Raw genomic sequence first — 19,978 nt, 5'->3', positions numbered from 1 at the left:
GGTATTAAATACAGTGCCATTTCCTTGCATTTACAAAGCGCTGTAAACAACACCTGAAACATTAGTAAATTTTGACGATTGTTCCCCTTTAATCAGAAATGATTTGACTTCTGTAGATGTCTTTGTTTTTGAATAATGGAAGAACTGGAACATGAACAATCGTGTGATGTGATTTATCGACCGGGTGCCGATTTATCGACCGAACGAGTAGAGCGCTATGAAGGTTGACTGATTGCCGGCATGTGGGTGGTGGTAGAACCTAGTCTTTCATTGAGGGGTTCCCATGGCTACTCAACTCAATACTGTTTCCATAGCAACACCCTATCTTTGGAGTGCATCACTTGATGTTGTGTGGTGATGTGACTATGTTTTTCTGCAGGTGTTCTGTCTGTCATGTACATGTAGTATGTTCTTCTTAGGCAATATGGCGAGCATTTAATATTGATTTTTTTTTCTCAGAGCTTAGTAAAAGTGTACCCAAGAGAATTTTCTGGGGTGTTTTATCCCGGCCAAACTTATCAGATTGAATATACTTCTCTTAAAAATTTTCATTGTAATATATATTTTTCTTTTAAAATTGAGTAATGGAGACATTTTATGTTGTCCTCCTTACTTTTTAAGCTTTAAATTTGAGAATTTGGGGCATTTGATAGCTTGACTGCATTCATCATCCTAAGTGAATTTGAAGATATATGGTTTTTATAACCAGTAAATATGTTTTAATTTGTATTTGATAGACACATACAGTGTAGTATCTCAACAAGACGGATTATTTTATGTAACAAATGTGCACTTCAAAGTGACAGTGGACAGAAATTGATTTCAAATTTATGTTTGGTATTATATATACGAGTTTATTAAAAAAATAATTAAAAATTCAATCACAGATCTGGCATGCGAACTTTATTTATTGGGTGCAAACCAAAAATGTGTTAACAAAAAAAAACCTTTTGGTGGTAACTAATCTCTCTTGAATTTCCATTTTCATGGTGCCGTATTATGGTTTTGATTTATTTAATTACATGTACATTTATTTGAGCTGTATATTTGTTGTGCATGCATGTTGTAGACATCGCATAAATCAAATCAATTACATGTATTTGAATTGTCTTATGTAAATATTAGATTAATGTACATTGTAGTCAGTGCACGATTGGTAAATATTGAATGTGCATGTGTAATGTAGTCTGTGCATGATTAGCAATATTAAAAGCATGTAGGTGAAATGAACAGGGGCAGATCCAGGGGCGCAGGGGGCATTGTGCCCCCCCCCCTACAAGTATGTAGCATACTTTTATTTGCATAAGCATTTAGAGGGGGAATATGTCCCCCCCCCCCCCCCAATGATGATGATGATGATGATGATGATGATGATGATGATGATGATGATGATGATGATGATGATGATGATGATGATGATGATGATGATGATGATGATGATGATGATGATGATGATATTAATAATAATAAATAAACAAATATTTTTTATTTATTTTTTTTTTAAATTGTGTTCTTCTGCCTACAATCAATTTTTTCCTTTTTTTTTTCCCTCAAATCTTTCTTTTCTTCCTGAAGTCTCCCACCTTATACTTTTATAAGGAATCCTAGATCTGCCCCTCTGAATGCATGCATGTTGCCCATATTCCCATTTCAACTTTGTTGGCTCATGTAGACCTTGAAATAATATGATACTTTGATGCATGCACTCAACATTCTAGAACCAATCAGTTATAAAAATCAAAAAGTATATATTTTCAACTCATTTCTAAATAGTTAGTCTAATAATTGAAGTCACTCCTAGTGGTCACTTTCTTGTCTTTATTTGCATCCAAAACTATGAATTTAATCAAATTTTATACAGGGATAAAGTTTTACCATAGGTATTTAACTCAATCTTAAATCTTCAGTAAAAATAGATTTTGACATATTATTGACATCAAATTTTATGAAGCTGCTCAGAAAAAGCAACATTTTGCCAACAGTAATGTTTCTCTGCCAAAGCCAGCCATTTGTCCACATCCCTTCTAACATGCACATGCAGCTACTGTGTGTACATGATAATGTTTCACAGTCAGTGGCATATCCAGACCTTACCCCAAGGAGGGATAAAACATCTTGAGCTTTCAATGATGTAAAATAGTATGATAACCACTTCTCAAGCAAGGGCAGAAAGTTTATTGAGAATTTGTTTGTAATTTTGTTTGTTTCAAAGAGCAAACTATTTTAGAATGATAAATTTTTTAAATGATTCTTTAACCCACTGGAGCATACATGTACCTTACTAGTTTAATGTCCCTGCATTATTTGGTTAAATTTTGGTTTAAAAAAAAATCTATCTAAGGGGTCGCGGCATATCTCCCCACCCCCACTCCCCCCCCCCCCTTCTCCACATATGCTAGTGGTCATATTATCTAATGATAGCCCGTTGACATATGATCTAATGATCTGTCCACATCATGTTACTAGTTGAATGTCCCTCCACTGTTTTTTGGTTTAAAACATAATCTATCAGGAGTGGCATACCCCCGAACCCACCCCTTCTTCAGATATGCTAGTGGTCATATTATCTAATGATAGCCCATTCACATATGACCTAATGATCTGTTCACATCCTGTTACAGGCTTACGATGGTCAAGGAGAGGAGCTGAAATGCAAGGAGAGACGTCTCTTCATGCTCAACGATCTACTCGTATGCACTACAGTACTCAACAAGTACGTATACCTAGCATGGAGCGTTTGATCATCTCGGCCCGAAGAGATCACTGTCTTTTAAAATCTAGATAAATTAAAGCCCCACTGCACTACTTATAGCTACTTGCGCCCTCTATATAGCAAACAATGTCTAAGCGGCGCACGTTGGTCCCCCATGATCCCCTTTTTCTTATGTTAATTGAGAGCTGATTTGAAGAGATAACAACCTGTCAGTGACCTTGCAGGGAGGTCTAATCCCCCTGGCCAAACTAGTGCAGACGGGATTTAAGTTTACTGATGATAAGATGTAAGCACGTGAACAGTTTGTTAACAATCTACAGAGGATTATCTTCAAGACAACACAGAACTGTGATAATGTTATGCTTGATTATTACAAATGTATCATTAGCCAAGCAGTAATGGAATGTGTGTGAAACTTTTCCCAATTTAATTTTATTTATTTTACTGTCATCAAGAAAAAAAGTGATAAAAGTATGTTCAATGTGGTAATATTTGTAGTGAAAGCTAACATTGATAAATTACAAGTAAAGTTTTGAGCAAATTTAACACATGTTTCTGTCCCTCCCATCTAGTGGCCAGCCATCCTCCCCAGGATCAATGGACATGCCCAGATTTAAACACAGATGGAGCGTTCCATTGACCGAGGTAGAGGTGATCAACCCAACGATAGAAGGGACGGATATCGAGATGTCTTCAGAGCCTGGCAAACTCAAGATCACAACACAACACATGGATGAACATGGTATGTACGGAGTTCATCTTTTCTTAATATTAGCAGAAATCTAAAGGTGATTCAAACATTTTTGGGGAATGTTGCAACAAGTGATGAAAAGGGCGAGTTAACCAAGGAAAAAAATATGGTTAAATATTTATATCAATAACAAGATTTGGATAATATGTTTTGCCAAATGGTTTTGTAGAAATAATAAAAGACGAAATTTTAAAATATCTTGTATTATATACTGAATAATATCTTTTTTCAATAATAATTTTCCTTGTATAGAGCATTTTTTGGTTAAATTCTATCAACCACTTCAGTTTGAATTGGGTATTCCTTTTTTTAGATATTTCAACTACAGTTCATAATAGATCATTGATGGATCATCAAAATATTTCACACTTGTATCTGTAAATTATACACACAAAAATTACAATAGGAGATTAATCTGTATGCTTATTTCCTATTTCTCTTTTAGAATACCTGTACGGTGGTTCCACAAGGCAGCTCTACCAGGAAAGGAATGACCTCCTCCATGACCTTGCCGTCGTCAAGCAGCTAGGAGCACTGCTGGGTACCCTCAAGGTACATTATGTCATTGAAAAATTAAAAAATTGAAAGGATTTCTTCCCCTTCCCTTCCCTTGTTTTGCCCCTCATGTCTTTGAGACAAGACAAAAGCTTCTGAATAATATAAGAGGTCGACATCTGAGTTTTTTGGATCATGTTCATATTCGAAAGAATGGTTTGGAAAATCTTGCACTGACTGGAAGAATCAAGGGGAGGAGTAGGGGTAGGAGGATTCTGTGGATTAGTAGCTTACGGAGTGGGATTTTTGAATGTGGAATTGATCTCGGGGAGAATGAATTACTTCATAGAATATGGGACAGAGAGTTGTGGCATTCCATGGTCGCCAACGTCTAAGAAGAAGCCTCCAAGAGTTATAGCAATATTTATGTACATGGCTAAAATACATAGATGAGTAATAATTTTTTTTGAAAGTCTTGATGATACATCATGGAGTGAAAACAGAATTTTGAGCATCATTTCAAACAAAAGTTTGATAAAAAATCAAATCAGGTGCATGGCCATGTCATCATTATATAAAACCAAAATTGTATAACGTTACTGTACAAATGTTCATATGTACATTGTATGACATGTATTGTAGCTACTATGTCATACAAAACAGAGTGTAAACCTAAAGTAGAAGAAGGTGCTACCTTCAACTCCCAGGTAACATAATTCCAATGCAATTACTGATTAAAGTATTCACCTACTTTTCTGCACGGTAGGTATGGTGTCCTTACAGGAAATAACATTTATGAATGGAGTGAGATTATCAATAAACTCATCACCAAGAAAGGACAAGAAATCAAGCTGGCAGACGTCAGAAGGCGCTAACTTCAACTCATAGATAGTGTAAATTAAATGACTAGCCTAACTGAAGTATTCACCTATTTCCTTGCAGGGTACGTATGGTGTCCTCACAAGAGATGATATTGATGAATGGAGTGAGATTATCAATAAACTCATCACAAAGAAAGGACAAGAAATCAAGCAGGCAGATGTCAGTAAAATACAGATCTCGCTTCCTTCAGTTCAGATGTAAGTCGCTCTTATTTTTATTTGATCCATTTTATATTTTAGTTAATCAACTCAGTTTAATACAGAGCTCAAAACTAAAATGTTTTTGATCTAGAAGTCAAGAGAAAAAATATTGGAGTATCTTGTGTGCACCTGGTTCTTCTCAATGTTATTACTAGAGATAATTTGAAAGATAATAACTAAAACCTCACTTTTTATGGAAAGAAAAAAAAGCACAATGGTGTTTGTACATGTATATTGCGCAATATGTTTGCAAATTTCACGATTGCTTGAGATTCATGAAAATTGCTTGCAATAAAATAATTGGATTACGAATGACACGACACTGAGTAATAGTGATTTGCAAAAATTTGCTGCCATGAATATCATTGTTGCTTACAATTCTAGAAAGAAAAAAAATCATTTTGGAAGATTTTCTGATTAAAACATAAGTACAATCATCTTTTGCTATTTATTCATGATTATTTAACATTCAGCACAAAGTACTGAACTGTTTACTAGTTCAAGACTAAATTTGGAGACAGTCCAATATTTGATCTGTTCTAATTTCTTTTTGGCATGCAGGGAGCAGAGAGTGACACTCGTCTTTGATGCTGTTAGCGCTAAGATCAAACTGGATTGGATCACAGCTCTAGAGACCGCTAAACTAGGAATGAGTAAGTTTTTGATACTGGAACATGTTCAGTGAAACCTGTCTATAAAGTCCACCCAAGGGAGACAAGAAAAGTGGTCTTTGTACCGTAGACAGGTTCCTTTTAGTACATGTTTCAATGAGAAAACATTTTTTCAAGGGAAACAAAAAATGTGGTCTTTATAGACAGGTGGTCTTTGTAGACAGGTGGTCTTTATAGGCAGGTGATCTTTGTAGACAAGTGGTCGCTAAACCAGATTTGACTGTATAAGAAAATGAAGGATAAGAAGAGGAGCAATAGAAACCCATTGCCTGCTGTAACCGGGTGGTCCATGTACTAAACTTATGGGAGTAAGAGATTTCAGCAGTCAATCGGTTAATAGGGATGGCCTATAATGAAGATGAAATAGATATATAGAGGGAGGGAGAAGAAGTTGGAGAATAGCAGGGTATGAAAAGGTCAATGAAGTAGTAAAATAATAATAATAATAATAATAATAATAATAATGGGTTCTTGTATAGTGCTCATGTCAGTCAGATTTGACCCTCCTGGCGCTCCTGATTATTACCCTGGCTTTAGCACGGCTGCCATATGGTTCTTCTTTGTTAATCTAGATGATCTAAGACATCACCATTAATCAATTCCCTTCATGTATTCTTTAAAACCTGTACAAGGACCTACTACATGTACATGCAAGTAAGGAGTTTAAACCTGGATGGACTGTTATGTTTTCCCTTTTGAATGCTGTTTTTCTCTTTAGTGAATAACTAACCAAAATAAGTTTTTTTAAAAGATAGAAGAAGTAAGAAATAGAAGATGAAAAGGATTAAGAATGAGAATTAGAGAGAAAGAAGAACTAAAGAAAGGAGATGAGTATGAGGAAGCAAAAAAAGAAACAACATACACAAACAAATCTGTGGAGAATTAAAAAGAGTAAACTGTCATCTGAGATGTCCTTTGTTGGATTATATGGTGAGTAGTACACACAATTGAAGGTTGTTTCACCTGTTTGTTCTCAGAGCCTCACAACAATCCTGGTTGGTATGCACCAGACGAGGGCGACACAACCCACGCGGAGATGAACTTTGGCGTGCCCCTCATCATGAAAGCTCTTCCCGTCTTCCCTACACGACAGCAAGCTAAGGTAAGAATGCTTGGTCCTTCGGTACAAAAGCATACTGAATATTTAGATATTTCTAACTTTTACTTTGGAAGGTTGGGATAATTGGAATAAACGAAGTAAAATTGACAGTTGTCGGGATATTGCAGGTATCTTGTTATGAAAATCGTTGAAATTTAATGCTTGTGGGAATCACTGCTTTACAATCCATGTATTTCCTTTCTCATTTGTCTAGTTCCAGTGTTCAGTACTGTGCCCGTTAGAGCAACCAGGCCACCGTAGCCGACGGAAAGGTATGCTACAGAACGAGGGCGCCAGAAACTGTCTCTGGGTTTGCAACTCGGACCAGAAGACCTGTCACGTCAGTCTGGTTGGGTTCATGCCCCCCTCTCCGCAGCTCCTAGAGACGTTTGAGACCACTGAGGGGCGTGTCATGTGCATGGAGTGCGTTCCGGGGTGGAACGGGCCAGGACCGATGGGTGGGTACCTCAACAGGAGGGAGAGCGAGAGGAAGAGTGACTACTGCTTCACCAGGCATACCGTGTGGATGGGCACTGAGACAGGAAGGTGAGTCGAGATGGGGTCAAGGGTAGTTAGAGGGGTGGAGAGGGGAAGCAAGATGGGGGAAGATGGTGGTGGTGGTGATGATTATGACAGTGGTTGATGATAATTATGATGATGAGGATGGTGATGAAGAGGAGAAAGAAGAGGAAGAGGAGGAAGAGGAGGAAGAAGATGAGGCGGAGGAAGAGGAGAGGGAGGAAGAAGATGAGGAGGAGAAAGATGAAATGAAAATTAGATTAGGTCATGATCAAGATTATTATGAAGATGACTGTTATGATTATAAGGATGATGTGTATCAGTTGAAGCTGATTGTGAAAAGGATAATGTTCATGATGACAATGACGATAATGAGGAGGATATTACAATAGTTAAAGTAACAACACAAAGGAAAAGTAACTTAAAGGGATTGGGTATCTTTGCCTCAGATTCTAAACAATGCCTTTAAAGCCGTCATTTGAGATAAATGTTACCACTTTTAAATCCAACTCTTCTTTTCCACAGGGTGTTGATCTACAGAATAAACCAGTCTGACAAATGTGAGCCCCTTGCTACCTTCAAGGCCAGCCATCCCATCTCAGCTATTCAGTACCTCAACAACAGAGTCTTTATGTCTCTATCCAACGGCTCAGTACTCATCTATGTCAGGACACACGGTGAGATTCATATTGAATTCAATTCAAAATGGTTTATTTCATATACAAAAGTTAATTACAAAAGTTTACAAACAAAATTAATAACACATAATGTAAGATATAACATAGCATAACGTGATATATTGAATCTGAAAAATAAATCAGTATAAATACGAGAAATATAGTTTATTGCAACATATGGAAACACAAATTAAAAAGAAATCAGAATTAGCATAAAGTAACATAGTTCTACTGAAATCATATTGAACAGATTAATGGTTCGGAAGATATCGGTTTTTTGATACGTGCGCTAGCTACATTTGCTCTATGGTTAATATCTTACACTAACCAAATTCTGTACTTCAACCTTGGATCAGATTCCCAAATCAAAGAAAATTCAAGCAGTTTCATTGCCTCCAAGTGAAGTAGTTAGTCTCATATGCAGCATCCAAACAGCTTATCCACCTGATGATTAGCCAATATGAATTTTTTGTGTAAAACAAACCATTTCATGATCCTGGAATTTTAAAATGTCTTACAGTGTACTACCCTTATATAACTTTTATTACTGCAATATGCTTTGTATTGTATCATTCTATTACTGCAAATTATGTCCTGAAGCATGTTAAACTTAAGCTTATGTGTATTTTACTTTCTTTCTTGAATTACTTGATGGTCATATGCCCACAATTTCCACACAACTGCGCCAGGAGTGTCATTTTTGACAGACATGGCGCATTACAAATGTTCACTATTAATATTAATATTAATTTCAGAGAAGAATCAAGGATAATTAAGGAAAAACACTGGGCACCTTGTGATAAATATACCCACTATGTATCCCTTTACTTTTTATTCTAAAAGAATAGAGCAGTAATTCATTTTTCTATTATTTATTTTGTTAGAAGGAGAATGGAAAGTAAAGGAGCCTAGAGTATCTCAGCTGGGCGAGGGCGCTGCAACATGTCTGCTCCCTGTCCGTAATGATATGTGGTGTGGATGTGAGAACAAGGTTCATCTCATAGACACAGAGAGTGAATTTAAACAGGTCAGAACTTGTACTTTTCATTTTCATTCCTTTTCTTTCTCCTCCTATTGTTTTTTTTCATTTTCTCTCTTCTCTTTCTGTTAATCAATTTCTATTCCCTTTTTATTTCATTTTCATCCATTCTCTTCTTTCTCTTTTTTCATTCCTTTTCTTCCTCCTCCTTTACCTTTTTTTATTTTCTTCCTCTTTCATTTTCTATCTTTCTTTTTTTCTGTTCATTTATTTATTCCTTTTTTATTCATTTTCATCCATTCTCTTCCCTATCTTTATTTTTTCATTCCCTAATTTTCTTTCTCAGATTTGTCAGTGTACATTACATGTATGTATGTTTAAATGATACAAATTCAAAAACATAAATTTTCTGATCATTTTTTGGATTTCCCTCAAACTTTTACCTAGCCGTATCTGTTTATATTGCTTTAAAGCCCCACTGCACTACTTGTAGCTACTTGCTCCCTCTATACAGAAAACAATGCCTAGGCAGTGCCTGTTGCCCCCCCCCCCCCCCATGATCCTCTTTTTCTTATGTTAATTGAGAGCTGATTTGATGAGATAACCATCTGTCAGTGATCAGCAGGGTGGTCTAATCCCTCCTGGCCAAACTAGTGTAGACAGGCTTTGAAATAAACTTGTGATCAAGATGGACTTCCACTTTAACAGTGTTAATGATTCCCCCTACAGGTCAGCTTTTCTGCCCACGACCCTCACATGGTGATTGATAAGATGGTGGTCGCAGGAGTAGGCGTCTGGGTCTCGTTCGCTGAATGTGACAGCATACGTCTCTTCCACACAGAGACTATGGAGCTACTACAAGACATCAGTGTAGGCAGTCCCATAGGTCGCATGGTTGCAAGTAAGTGGGACTAGGGACAGAAATAAGTGACACAAAGACATAACTCCATATTTTGCCAAAATGAGTATTTTATATCAAAATGTTCAGAAAAATGTAGGCTTTCCAGGAAACACAAAGACTTAACTCCACCCATTGAAGTCAATGGCTAGTGAAACATAGACTTAACTGCTTAAGGCCCAAGTGCTCAGTGACACACAAGCCACTTTTTCTCAAAATGGCCAAAATGGAGTTACGTCTTTGTGTCACTGACCCCTCGATATCATCTTTCAAGAGTTTAAAGGGCTTTGTAGAAATAATTTCCTTCTTGCTCTTAGCAGATGATATATTGTACTCTTTGATTGATGAAAAAGTGATGACTTGAATTGTGAAAGAGTTTATTCTAATTTAGTAGAGATCAGATTTGTGGATGTTTTACAGAAAGTTCAATTTTCCATGCCTTGGTCATGAAGGCCCTGTCTAATATTGGTTTAAAACCTGTATTTCTATAAAGATTTGAATGATATACCGGTATGGCATTATTGCATTTGACCTTCAAAATTGGAAATCTGATCTACATTACACTGTATATCTACTACACCGAGAAGTTTTGTTATAACATGAAACCAAGGGGTTTAGTGGTACTTGGCCTCTTTTTTTTTTTTAAATCCTGCCACATTGTTGCTGTTCACAGCATAAAATATTGTCTTTGTGGTAATCAAGATACCTATTCATTGATGTAAACATTACCTTTTTTTTTTATTTTAACCTTTTTGGGCTTTTATGTTGCATCTGTTATTTTTTAGCACTTTGATCCATTCTCATTCTCATCTCTTTCTTCAACTTTTCTATAGGCGTGACGCCCAGGGCTCAATCCAGCCTCCACATGACTACCCCTGTCCACGTCACCACCCTCCTAGCCTGCTACGGTTCCCTCTGGGTGGGTACCAACACCGGTATCCTGGTCAACTTCCCCCTGCCACGCCTAGAGGGGGTTCCCCTGGTCAACGGCCCCGCCATGGTGTCGTACCACACCCATAAGGGCCCAGTCAGGATGCTGATAGCCATGGAGCTCAATAGGACCAATGATAGGGTGCTGTTCTCGTCGAGGGAGGAAGATGAAGAAAGTAAGTGGTGGTGGTGGAGGTTGAGGTTATTATAATGGTATTGATGATCATGATGATGACAGTGATGATGATAGTGATGACGATGATGATGATGATGGTGTTGATGATGGTGATGATGATGATGTTGATGATGATAGGATAGTGATGACGATGATGATGATGGTGTTAGTGATGAGGAGGAGAAGGAGGATGATGTTGGAGATGACGATGTAGCGGTAATGGGAAGGGATGATTTGGTGGCAGTGGTTGCTAGTTGTTATCCATAGCAGTATCAAACAAAAATGCAACATCAGTTTTCAAGCTATCAATCTCTTTCACTTCAGGTGATGCATCACGATCTTTGTCAGACCTCAGCACTCCTTCAAGCCGCCTCAAGTCCGGCAGCCAAACCGCTGACCTTGTCAACAACGCCATGTCACCCATGACTGACTACCTCAACCTCACGTTCAACAGCGAGCGCAGCAACCCGTCAACAACCACCAACGCCGACCACTCCACCACGACTACCACGACCACCACCAACGGTATATCCACCACTGTCACACGTTGCCATGAATCGAAGGAGGATGCCGATGGGGTCAGGCCGGGGAGGCTGGGCTCGACCAGTGAGGTCGAAGTCTCGGCCAACGTCACAAGTACGACGTCGATGGTCATCAGCGGAGGGGAGGGGCATGACTACCTAATGAGGCTCGGGGAGAACGTATCCAAGGAAGCCAAGCTTCTGATGTGGCAGGTGTCCAATTAACCCCAATGTTTTTACCACCTTTGTTGTCTAGTTTTCCTGTCCCTATGTCCCGTCTGGGCCATCTTGGAAATATATAACAAAAAGCTAATAACAGTTTGATTTGACTAAACCAAAGTTAGAACAAGGTTATAGTACAGAGTAAAACAACAAGGGAAATATAAGATAAGGATATTAGAATATACTTTGTTTCTTTGTCTGGTGTGTTTGGGTATATTTTAACAAAACAAGGGAGCTATATAAAGAGAATACTAGTATATATATTTTTTTTTCCTTGGTGTTTAGGTTAGTTGGTTTAAGAAAGTTTTCTCTTTGTCAGGTAGAAAATATCATACTGCGCCTTTGGTTGGAAGTAGCAGGCATTTGCAACATCTTCTCCAGAGTCGATCATTTCTCATCAGTGTTGTAATCACTCTAGAATTTGCTAGGATATGAATATTACATCCCAAAGGAATGAAAAATTGTCAAAGTTTGGATATTATCACCAAAGTTATCTACTTACCCCTCATGGTAAAATGATAAAACCATAAATACAAGTGTCATATTGACATGGGTAATATACCTATTTATTGTGACATATGATAATTTTTCTGAAATATGCATGACGTGTTATACATTTTTAGCTCAACAGCTCATATTAATGCTTTGAGAAAGCATTAGTGTTATATTAGAATATCATTGAAGTCCTTATTGTTTAGAAATATATGGACATAATGCTAAAGGCAAAATAATTGAATATGCCAGTATGGACATTTATATCTTACAGAATGTACAAAAGTCTGTTTGGATGCCTCCATGGATCGAAAAATAATGCTTATTGATCTGGGAAGTTTGTAATGTGGAATGCAAGTAGAATGGTACTAAAAGAACATTTAAATTTATACCTACGGGTACTTGTATAGGTGATCATGACAAGCCTAACATGCTGGAATTTAAGATATTTTTGGTATTTCAATGGCAGTTTCCTTCTTGCAAAGGGCAAGAAACTGAAAGAAATCTCCTTGTATGTTGAAATGATGAGCTGATCATTTTAAGTAAATGTTTCCATAAATCTCCCATTTTCAGTATTGACATGTCTTATCCCTTTTACTCCAGGTTTACATATGCATGTTTTCATAAAAAGTCAGTACTAGTATTAAATGAAGATTGAAGTGGTATTGTAAACAGAGTCAGAGATATTGGATGAAAACAAGTCTTCTTGAGCCACTATTCCCCGCCCTTGCAGCTAACTGTTGGACAAAACCTGTAGGGTGCATCACGAATGCATTGGCATTCAATTCACTTAAGTTGAGTTTGCAACACTATGTATTCAATTAAACTGAATGTGATAATTGATGCAAGGATGTATTCATTCAAAAAACAACTGTACAGTATCCACTGGTAAAGGCTAAAATCACCTCTTTTTCCCCCTTTTTGATATCTAAACTGAACCACGTCTTTCTCTATGGAAAAAGAGGATGGACATGACTCAACTAAATTTGTATAAGTATATTTCTATTTTCTTTTTCTTTATTGCTTTTTCTTCATCCAACTCCCTCTGCCTGTCTCTCTCTCTCTCTCTCTCTCTCTCTATCTCTCTCTATCTCTCTCTATCTCTCTATGTTTCTCTCTCTTTCTCTCTCTCCTTTGTCACATAATAAAACTTAGAAATAGCATATATGTAGTTCTTAAAATCAGTATCGGTGGGGCTTTGACATTTTTCTTGATGAAAAAACGGGAGGAAACAATCAAAAACGTTAAAATATGAAATTATTGTGCCGGTCACAGTATGTGTATACCAAAGAACTATCATTGCACGATTCTTAATTAGAATATCTAGTATTTCTTGTATATTAGCCTTTACAAAAATGAACAATATAGCTGTAGACCAGTTTTGAATATTCCACCTGTACTAAGTAGTCAGAACTTTACTGTTTTTTAGAAAAAATTATTGTCTTCATGAATTAACGAAGTTGAAGTGACGTTTGCAATATCGATAATCTAACGAGATATGAAGCAATGCAAATAGCTTTGTAATATTCCAACAAAAGAGATGATCGAAAACTTGTGTAATCAAGTATAAAATAGATAATGATTCAACGTGCATGCAATTTTCGTGTATAGTAACTTACTTACAGTATTCTTGCATGTTATTCAATGAAACACTTTGCTTATTAACGCACTGGTTCAAAACCCTCCTTTTGGACGATCGTTTTACCAATTCTACACTTCATGGATTTGTTTAAACGAATGAAATTTGATATTTGCTATGGTTTTATGTGTATGCATTCCCTGTACATGCTGACAAATATTGAATTTTGTTTTACAATTGTCAATTTTATTATCGTAAATGCTTATTCAAATTAGTTATATCAGGCTCGTGTCGATATAATTGCAATTCTTGGCATGCGTAAGAGATGAAATACTGAATTATTGTAAAATGGTTGAATAACTTTTATGTATTTCTTGCTTTTGCCTGCTTGTATGTTTTATAAATTTATGCCGCTTACAAAATGTACATATATATGGTTTTAAAAAAAGAAGAAGCTTATCTTGGAATATTTTTAAGCCATGCTTACAAGAAATTTGTTTTGTTCAATAAGAACAACTTTTCCTAGATTTCAGAGATCTACATGTACATGTAATGAAATATCAATTACCAAATTGTGTTGCCTGGCATTAGAATGATGTGCAAATTATATGTTAAACTGCAGTGCAAGTATTTTATTCTGAATTGAAAAAATGAAGAAGAATCGCTGTGAAAGACGAATACAGAAATTATCTTCAGCTATTCAATATTGTTCTGTATTTTGTTAAACAGTATGTCATTCAATGTTAGTGATTTGTTTTCAAAGTAATCATGAAATTGGACACACAAATTAAAAATGAGAGGCAAAGAATTCAAACATTTTCAAACTTTGATTTGCTGTGCATTTTGAAAACACTCATTAAGTCACCGATATACACATTTCTCTAGTGAAATGAAAATGATAGAAAAGCTATCTTTTGTTCTCACCAAATATTATTTGAAATCTGTTTCACATCTCCTTTAAACACAATCTCACATTGATTTTTTTCCGAGATCTTTTAAATTTTGTTGGACTCTTCTTACACTGACACTGTACCATATGAACTCAAATCGTCCAAATTTCTGTGATCCGCCGTGTGTATTATGTGCTACGATTCTGGTGCGAGTTTCGTTGATTTTAAGCTAAAGCAGCTTTGATATATTTTTATTTTTGCTATTTTTTTTCTTCCGCTCGGATACTAAAGAATGCCATCGATTGTACTGTGTGACATAGGATTATTACAGAGAATGGAAGATGCATTACTGTGTTGTAAAGAAAGTTTATACATGTATATCATTGAATATTGATTTATATTGCATATTTTATGTTCTGTATTCTTGTTATTTTACCAAATACTGTTCGTTATGTTAAAGCAGACTGTAAGAGTTTTATCTAAAATTCATTAATATCAGTGGCATGAATGTTCTTTGTTGTTGCATTTAGAGCGAAAAAAGAAAAATGGAATAGGTTTACTAATAATTTTATTTCTATTACTCAGTTGGAAAAGATAGGGATGAATCATTGATTTTTACACTGGGATTTTAGGATAATGTATTCAATGGGGATGTAGCAAAACTAGCAACATGATTTGCAAGGCTATGATCATGATACACATTACAACTACATGAACCAGAATTTTGGAAATTTCCCTTAAGCAAATAGATGAAGATCATGTCTTTTCATGACAGTATCTGAATGGTCCATTATACCTTTCAATGTTAGGACAATACGAATATAGCTTTATATCCCCTAATACCCATCCCTTTATCAGATATTTGTTTTCAACCCAAAACTAAATATTCTGTTCTTCATTTATAATATTTAGGATGGACTATGATCTTTTATTAAAATCCTTGAACTATTTACATTCTGATGAATACATAAGGTTTAAAGTTACAGCCAAACCTGTCTATAAAGGCCACCCAAGGAAAATCAGAAAACTGGCCACTGCATGTAGGTGACCACTATAGACAGGTGGGCTTTAGAGAAAGATGACCACTAAGACAGGTTTGACTGTAATTCTAAAACCAACACTGTGTGCAAAGATGATGTATCTATCTATTCATGTACATTGTATATTTTTATTGATGACAAATTCATTCCAATCTCTATCGAGATCAATTTTAAGGCATGATGATTCTGTATTTGAAACATACATGTAGTTCTTACTCCCCGATTTAAAAGTTATTCAGGAGTATATTGTACAATAAATATACAGGTATTATTTGGGGGCTTGCTCTGCAATATGATAGTAAAATTTACAAAATGCTTGAATTAGGGCATGGAATCTGTGAATGCGAATTCGCTTGTTTATTTAAGCATAAATGTGTTGCAGTTATGTATGCGTCTATTATAGGGGAAACTTAAACTAACTATATACAAATATATACCTTTTGTGTGAATGCCATTTATTAATCACGGTGCAAATTTACGTTGAACAGCAATTTTTAAATCTAAAGCCAGTTCTTGTATTCTCCTTTGCATTGATTCAGACAATGCTGTGTATTATACATGTATAATCAAATAATTATTAAATCACTATATAATTATGCATTTTATAATCCTTTTGATCTTATGAATATTCAATTAGACTGAGCAGTTTTTAAAAATTAGAGAAATTTGATTGTAGATATCTTGTAGATTTTCATGTATGTAAAAAAATGACAGAGGCAAGAACTTATAAAATTGACAAAAAAATTGACGACAGATAAGAGATTATGTTTAAGAATATTCCCCAATGTGTGTGCGTGTGTTTAGTCAAAAGTAAAAATGCCAATAATGTAGGCAAACTCCTTGTAAGATATGAGCTAGTCGAATCATGACAAAAATCTTCTTTTCTTAAAAAAAAAAACATCTCGTCTGTTTGTGTCTTTTGTACGAGTCATGTGTGATAAGCATAAAAGAGGGAAAAGAGTGAAGATTTTTTAAGATAAGAGCTAGTTGAATCATGACAAAAATCTTCTCTTCTTAAAAAAGATCACGTCTGTTTGTGTTTTCTGCAAGAGTCCCGAGTAATGATTAAAGAGAAAATGAGTGCAGATTTGTTTTCAGGTGCAGTCTCAAGCATGTCAGTGGATGAATGTTTTGTGGATTCACTGAGCTGTCAGATGAATAAAAAATGTTCAGGCTAAGTGATAGCAGACCCAGGAATGGGGGGGGGGTGATAAAAGTCACATCACAATGTACCAACAACTTTCATATTGGTATATACAAGAAACCTACAAATATTCAGAATTACAGTTAGACAAGTACATTTCAAACAGGAAAGTATAAAATTAATTCTCGCCTCTACTAACAAAATGTATATGAAAATGTAGTTGGTAGTAATATTTCACATGACTTTTCACAAGTTAAATGAACCCCTCCCCTCTCTTCTATTTTGCCACATTATTATCCTTTTTTCTTTTCATTTAAAGGTAAAGACCAGTATTGGAAACGCCCCAGTTTCAAAAAATGAAATGGAAGCTCTCATTACCAATCATGTGAAAGAATATGTTTTGAATAATACATGATGATAAAAAATTTGCAGGGAAACCGCCTACTAATTCATATATTTGGTAAATTTGTTTCTCTCATGGTCTGTGAGAGATATAGGGTAGTCCCATATACATCTTTCTTTGTATAGTGCTTGTAACTTTACGAAGAATGGGCCAAATTTCTTATCATTTTGATGATTCCAGAACCTTGCAGATGCTAGATGATCAACCTTTTCTGATCGATTCCACAACGTTTCTTTCACAATGCAATCGCATGACCATAACTGGTCTTTACCTTTAATGTCACTGTTATCAGACAAGAAGATATTTCATTCCTGCTTATAAAATTGAAGCATATTTTTTTGAAGGGAAATCTGTCATCAAGGTATACAAGGAATGAACAACACAGACACACATATAGGAGTTGGGCATACACAAATCATTATCTTTAATGATGTCTTTTCTTTTAACAATACATGTTCAATGATGTGATAGAGGCATGTACAGGACAGGATGTTTTTGCTTCCGTTTACTTAATTTCACATAATAAAAATGAAATAATATGACATCCTACGATAAATGTAAGTGTGCTAAATATACTGCAGGTCTGATAAGTCAAGATTACTTATTCAAAGTACTTGTGCTATTTATAATATAATGTAGTTATCATGCAGAACAGAACATACTTGTATGAGGCTTGCAACAGAAAGTGCATGCTCTTTGCAAATGAAATAATTGCATACTACATCACTGCATAGTATTCGTCTACTCATAAAACACTGATTAATAACAAAATGTGATTGGTTATTCATCTTGCAATAACTCTACATAAAATCAGTGATGAGGTTATCACTCATGACTCTGTCAATAGTTCAGCATGTTTCCAGAGAAAACTTAAATCAAATTTGTTTCTTTTGGGTTGTAAACTTGCCCAAGACAAATGATATACAAGTTATACATTCTCTTATATGGGATTTAATTTTCCTTATCTTTGCAATTGACATGAAACCCAGAATTCAATAAAGATTACCGATACAGAAAATATCATGAAGTATACTTTTAAACAAACACCTTCTTTCAAATCGTTTCCCTTTAAAGAAACTCTTTTTTTCCCTTACATTTTTGTTTTTCAATGACAAAATCACGTTTTGCTGCTTGCAACTTTTTTTCTTTCTAAGTAAACTTGATACTCTCAAAAGAATTATTTATCACCTCATGTTAGCTTATAATGTCAAAACAATTTAGCCATGAAGAGTACAACAAAAAATTTCACTATGAGGAAATTGGTCGTTTAAATGCCTATTTTTGGCAAGAAAATAATTTCCTTATAATCCTTTTTAATATTGTGATGTACAATGAAAGAAAATGTCAATATGTAGCTCAAGACATCTAATTAATACTTTAAAACTCTGTCTGATCTGCAGTCCCTTCTGCAATAATGAGTAGCAAAAGTTGATAAATAAATCAAACATACTAAAATGTACATACAAGTACAATAACTCTTTAGCATGGTAGGTATGGTATCTTTTAGGCAATAGAAAAATAGCCTACTTCCAATACACTTAACAGTAGAAGAATTACTATTGCCACAGGAACAGAAAGAGAAATAACTGCAATGTATAATCAAATTCGCTTAAAAAAAAAAAAAAGTCTTGTGCAGTGAGAGAGAAAACAGCCGTGGAAATTATGCACGTTTCTTGCCGTGAATATGAAGCAAGGTATTTTGTTTTCCCCAAAAACAGATAATTGTTGTGAATCGTCAGTGAACATATCCTTGTGCATAACAATGAGAATTCTCTTTTCCTTCTGAAGGATTAACAAAAATACTTTAAGGAATAATTAATAGTATCAGTCATTCATATATCCCCTCTTTTTATATTATGTACCTTTAGCTCATTAAAGGAGAACTGCCCACATGTTGTGGTGTGGCTCAATAAACTTTGATTTAGACTCAAAATTTATCAGACAAAGAAAGAGCAAGGATTCTGCATACACTGACCAACTTCACGTTGACATACATGTTTGATGCCAGGAATTTTCAAAGTAAAAAGAACATTACCCTTCACTTAAAAACGTTTCTGAAAGATGAAAATCACCATTTTCACAATTTCTTTAAATTCTTTTTTTTTTAAATCAAATAAAGTTCCTGTCCATCTTTTCCAATACATTGCTTTTTAATTAAAGCTATAGAAGTAAAATAAAAATATCTGTGATGCCAATTTGAAAAGAAATGATTAATTTTTCCTGTAGAGATTTCTCCTTTATGGTGAACTGTATTATTCTTAACAGAAGAGAAAAAAGAACCGCACCAGTACTGTATTAATGATGTTCAATTAGTCACTTGCACATTGAGTATACAAACAGTAGTACCATTTTGTGCGTTGTGCCGTGAAAAAACCCAAAAGAGCTTGTTTCCAAAAACCAAATATAAATCTCTTATTTTCTAAAGAAAAAGAAAATTCAGGCTTGTTAATTTCTCACTTGCATCCCTCAACTGCTTGAACATGAAGTCTATTTTGATAAGCGGGACAATAAATATTCATTTTATTAATAGTAAATAATGTTACTGAATTAGTGTCGCTGATTTATACAGATACTGTAAAACCAGAATTTTGCGAGTGGTTAAGATTCATAGAAGTCCCATGTTACCAAACAATAAACTTAACACTGAATTTTTGCAATTTTGCACAAGTATTTTGCTGCTAAAGCTTGCCCTCTTTTG

The 19,978-nt window shown here is 35.3% G+C and overlaps 1 protein-coding gene across 5 annotated transcripts in view; it reads left to right on the top strand.

The window, feature by feature from the left end:
- LOC100893442 (rho guanine nucleotide exchange factor 10) overlaps positions 1-16,631 on the top strand; it is a 70,591-nt gene extending 53,960 nt beyond the window's left edge. For all 5 annotated transcript variants that reach the window (XM_030986665.1, XM_030986664.1, XM_030986663.1 and 2 more), the window contains 12 exons: positions 2,622-2,713; positions 3,286-3,455; positions 3,910-4,016; positions 4,902-5,038; positions 5,603-5,694; positions 6,690-6,814; positions 7,026-7,357; positions 7,856-8,007; positions 8,892-9,034; positions 9,716-9,887; positions 10,718-10,990; positions 11,314-16,631. In XM_030986665.1, the coding sequence (XP_030842525.1) occupies positions 2,622-2,713; positions 3,286-3,455; positions 3,910-4,016; positions 4,902-5,038; positions 5,603-5,694; positions 6,690-6,814; positions 7,026-7,357; positions 7,856-8,007; positions 8,892-9,034; positions 9,716-9,887; positions 10,718-10,990; positions 11,314-11,735 (2,217 nt within the window). In that variant the 3' untranslated portion in view covers positions 11,736-16,631. The remainder of the gene's footprint in view (positions 1-2,621; positions 2,714-3,285; positions 3,456-3,909; positions 4,017-4,901; positions 5,039-5,602; positions 5,695-6,689; positions 6,815-7,025; positions 7,358-7,855; positions 8,008-8,891; positions 9,035-9,715; positions 9,888-10,717; positions 10,991-11,313) is intronic.
- Positions 16,632-19,978: the final 3,347 nt, after the last annotated feature.

This window comes from Strongylocentrotus purpuratus, unplaced genomic scaffold, assembly GCF_000002235.5.
Source record: "Strongylocentrotus purpuratus isolate Spur 01 unplaced genomic scaffold, Spur_5.0 spur5_scaffold_16, whole genome shotgun sequence".
Taxonomy (NCBI): Eukaryota; Metazoa; Echinodermata; class Echinoidea; order Camarodonta; family Strongylocentrotidae; genus Strongylocentrotus; species Strongylocentrotus purpuratus.
The sequence above is the reverse complement of the archived record's forward strand: the minus strand, read 5'-3'. Positions and strand labels throughout refer to the sequence as shown.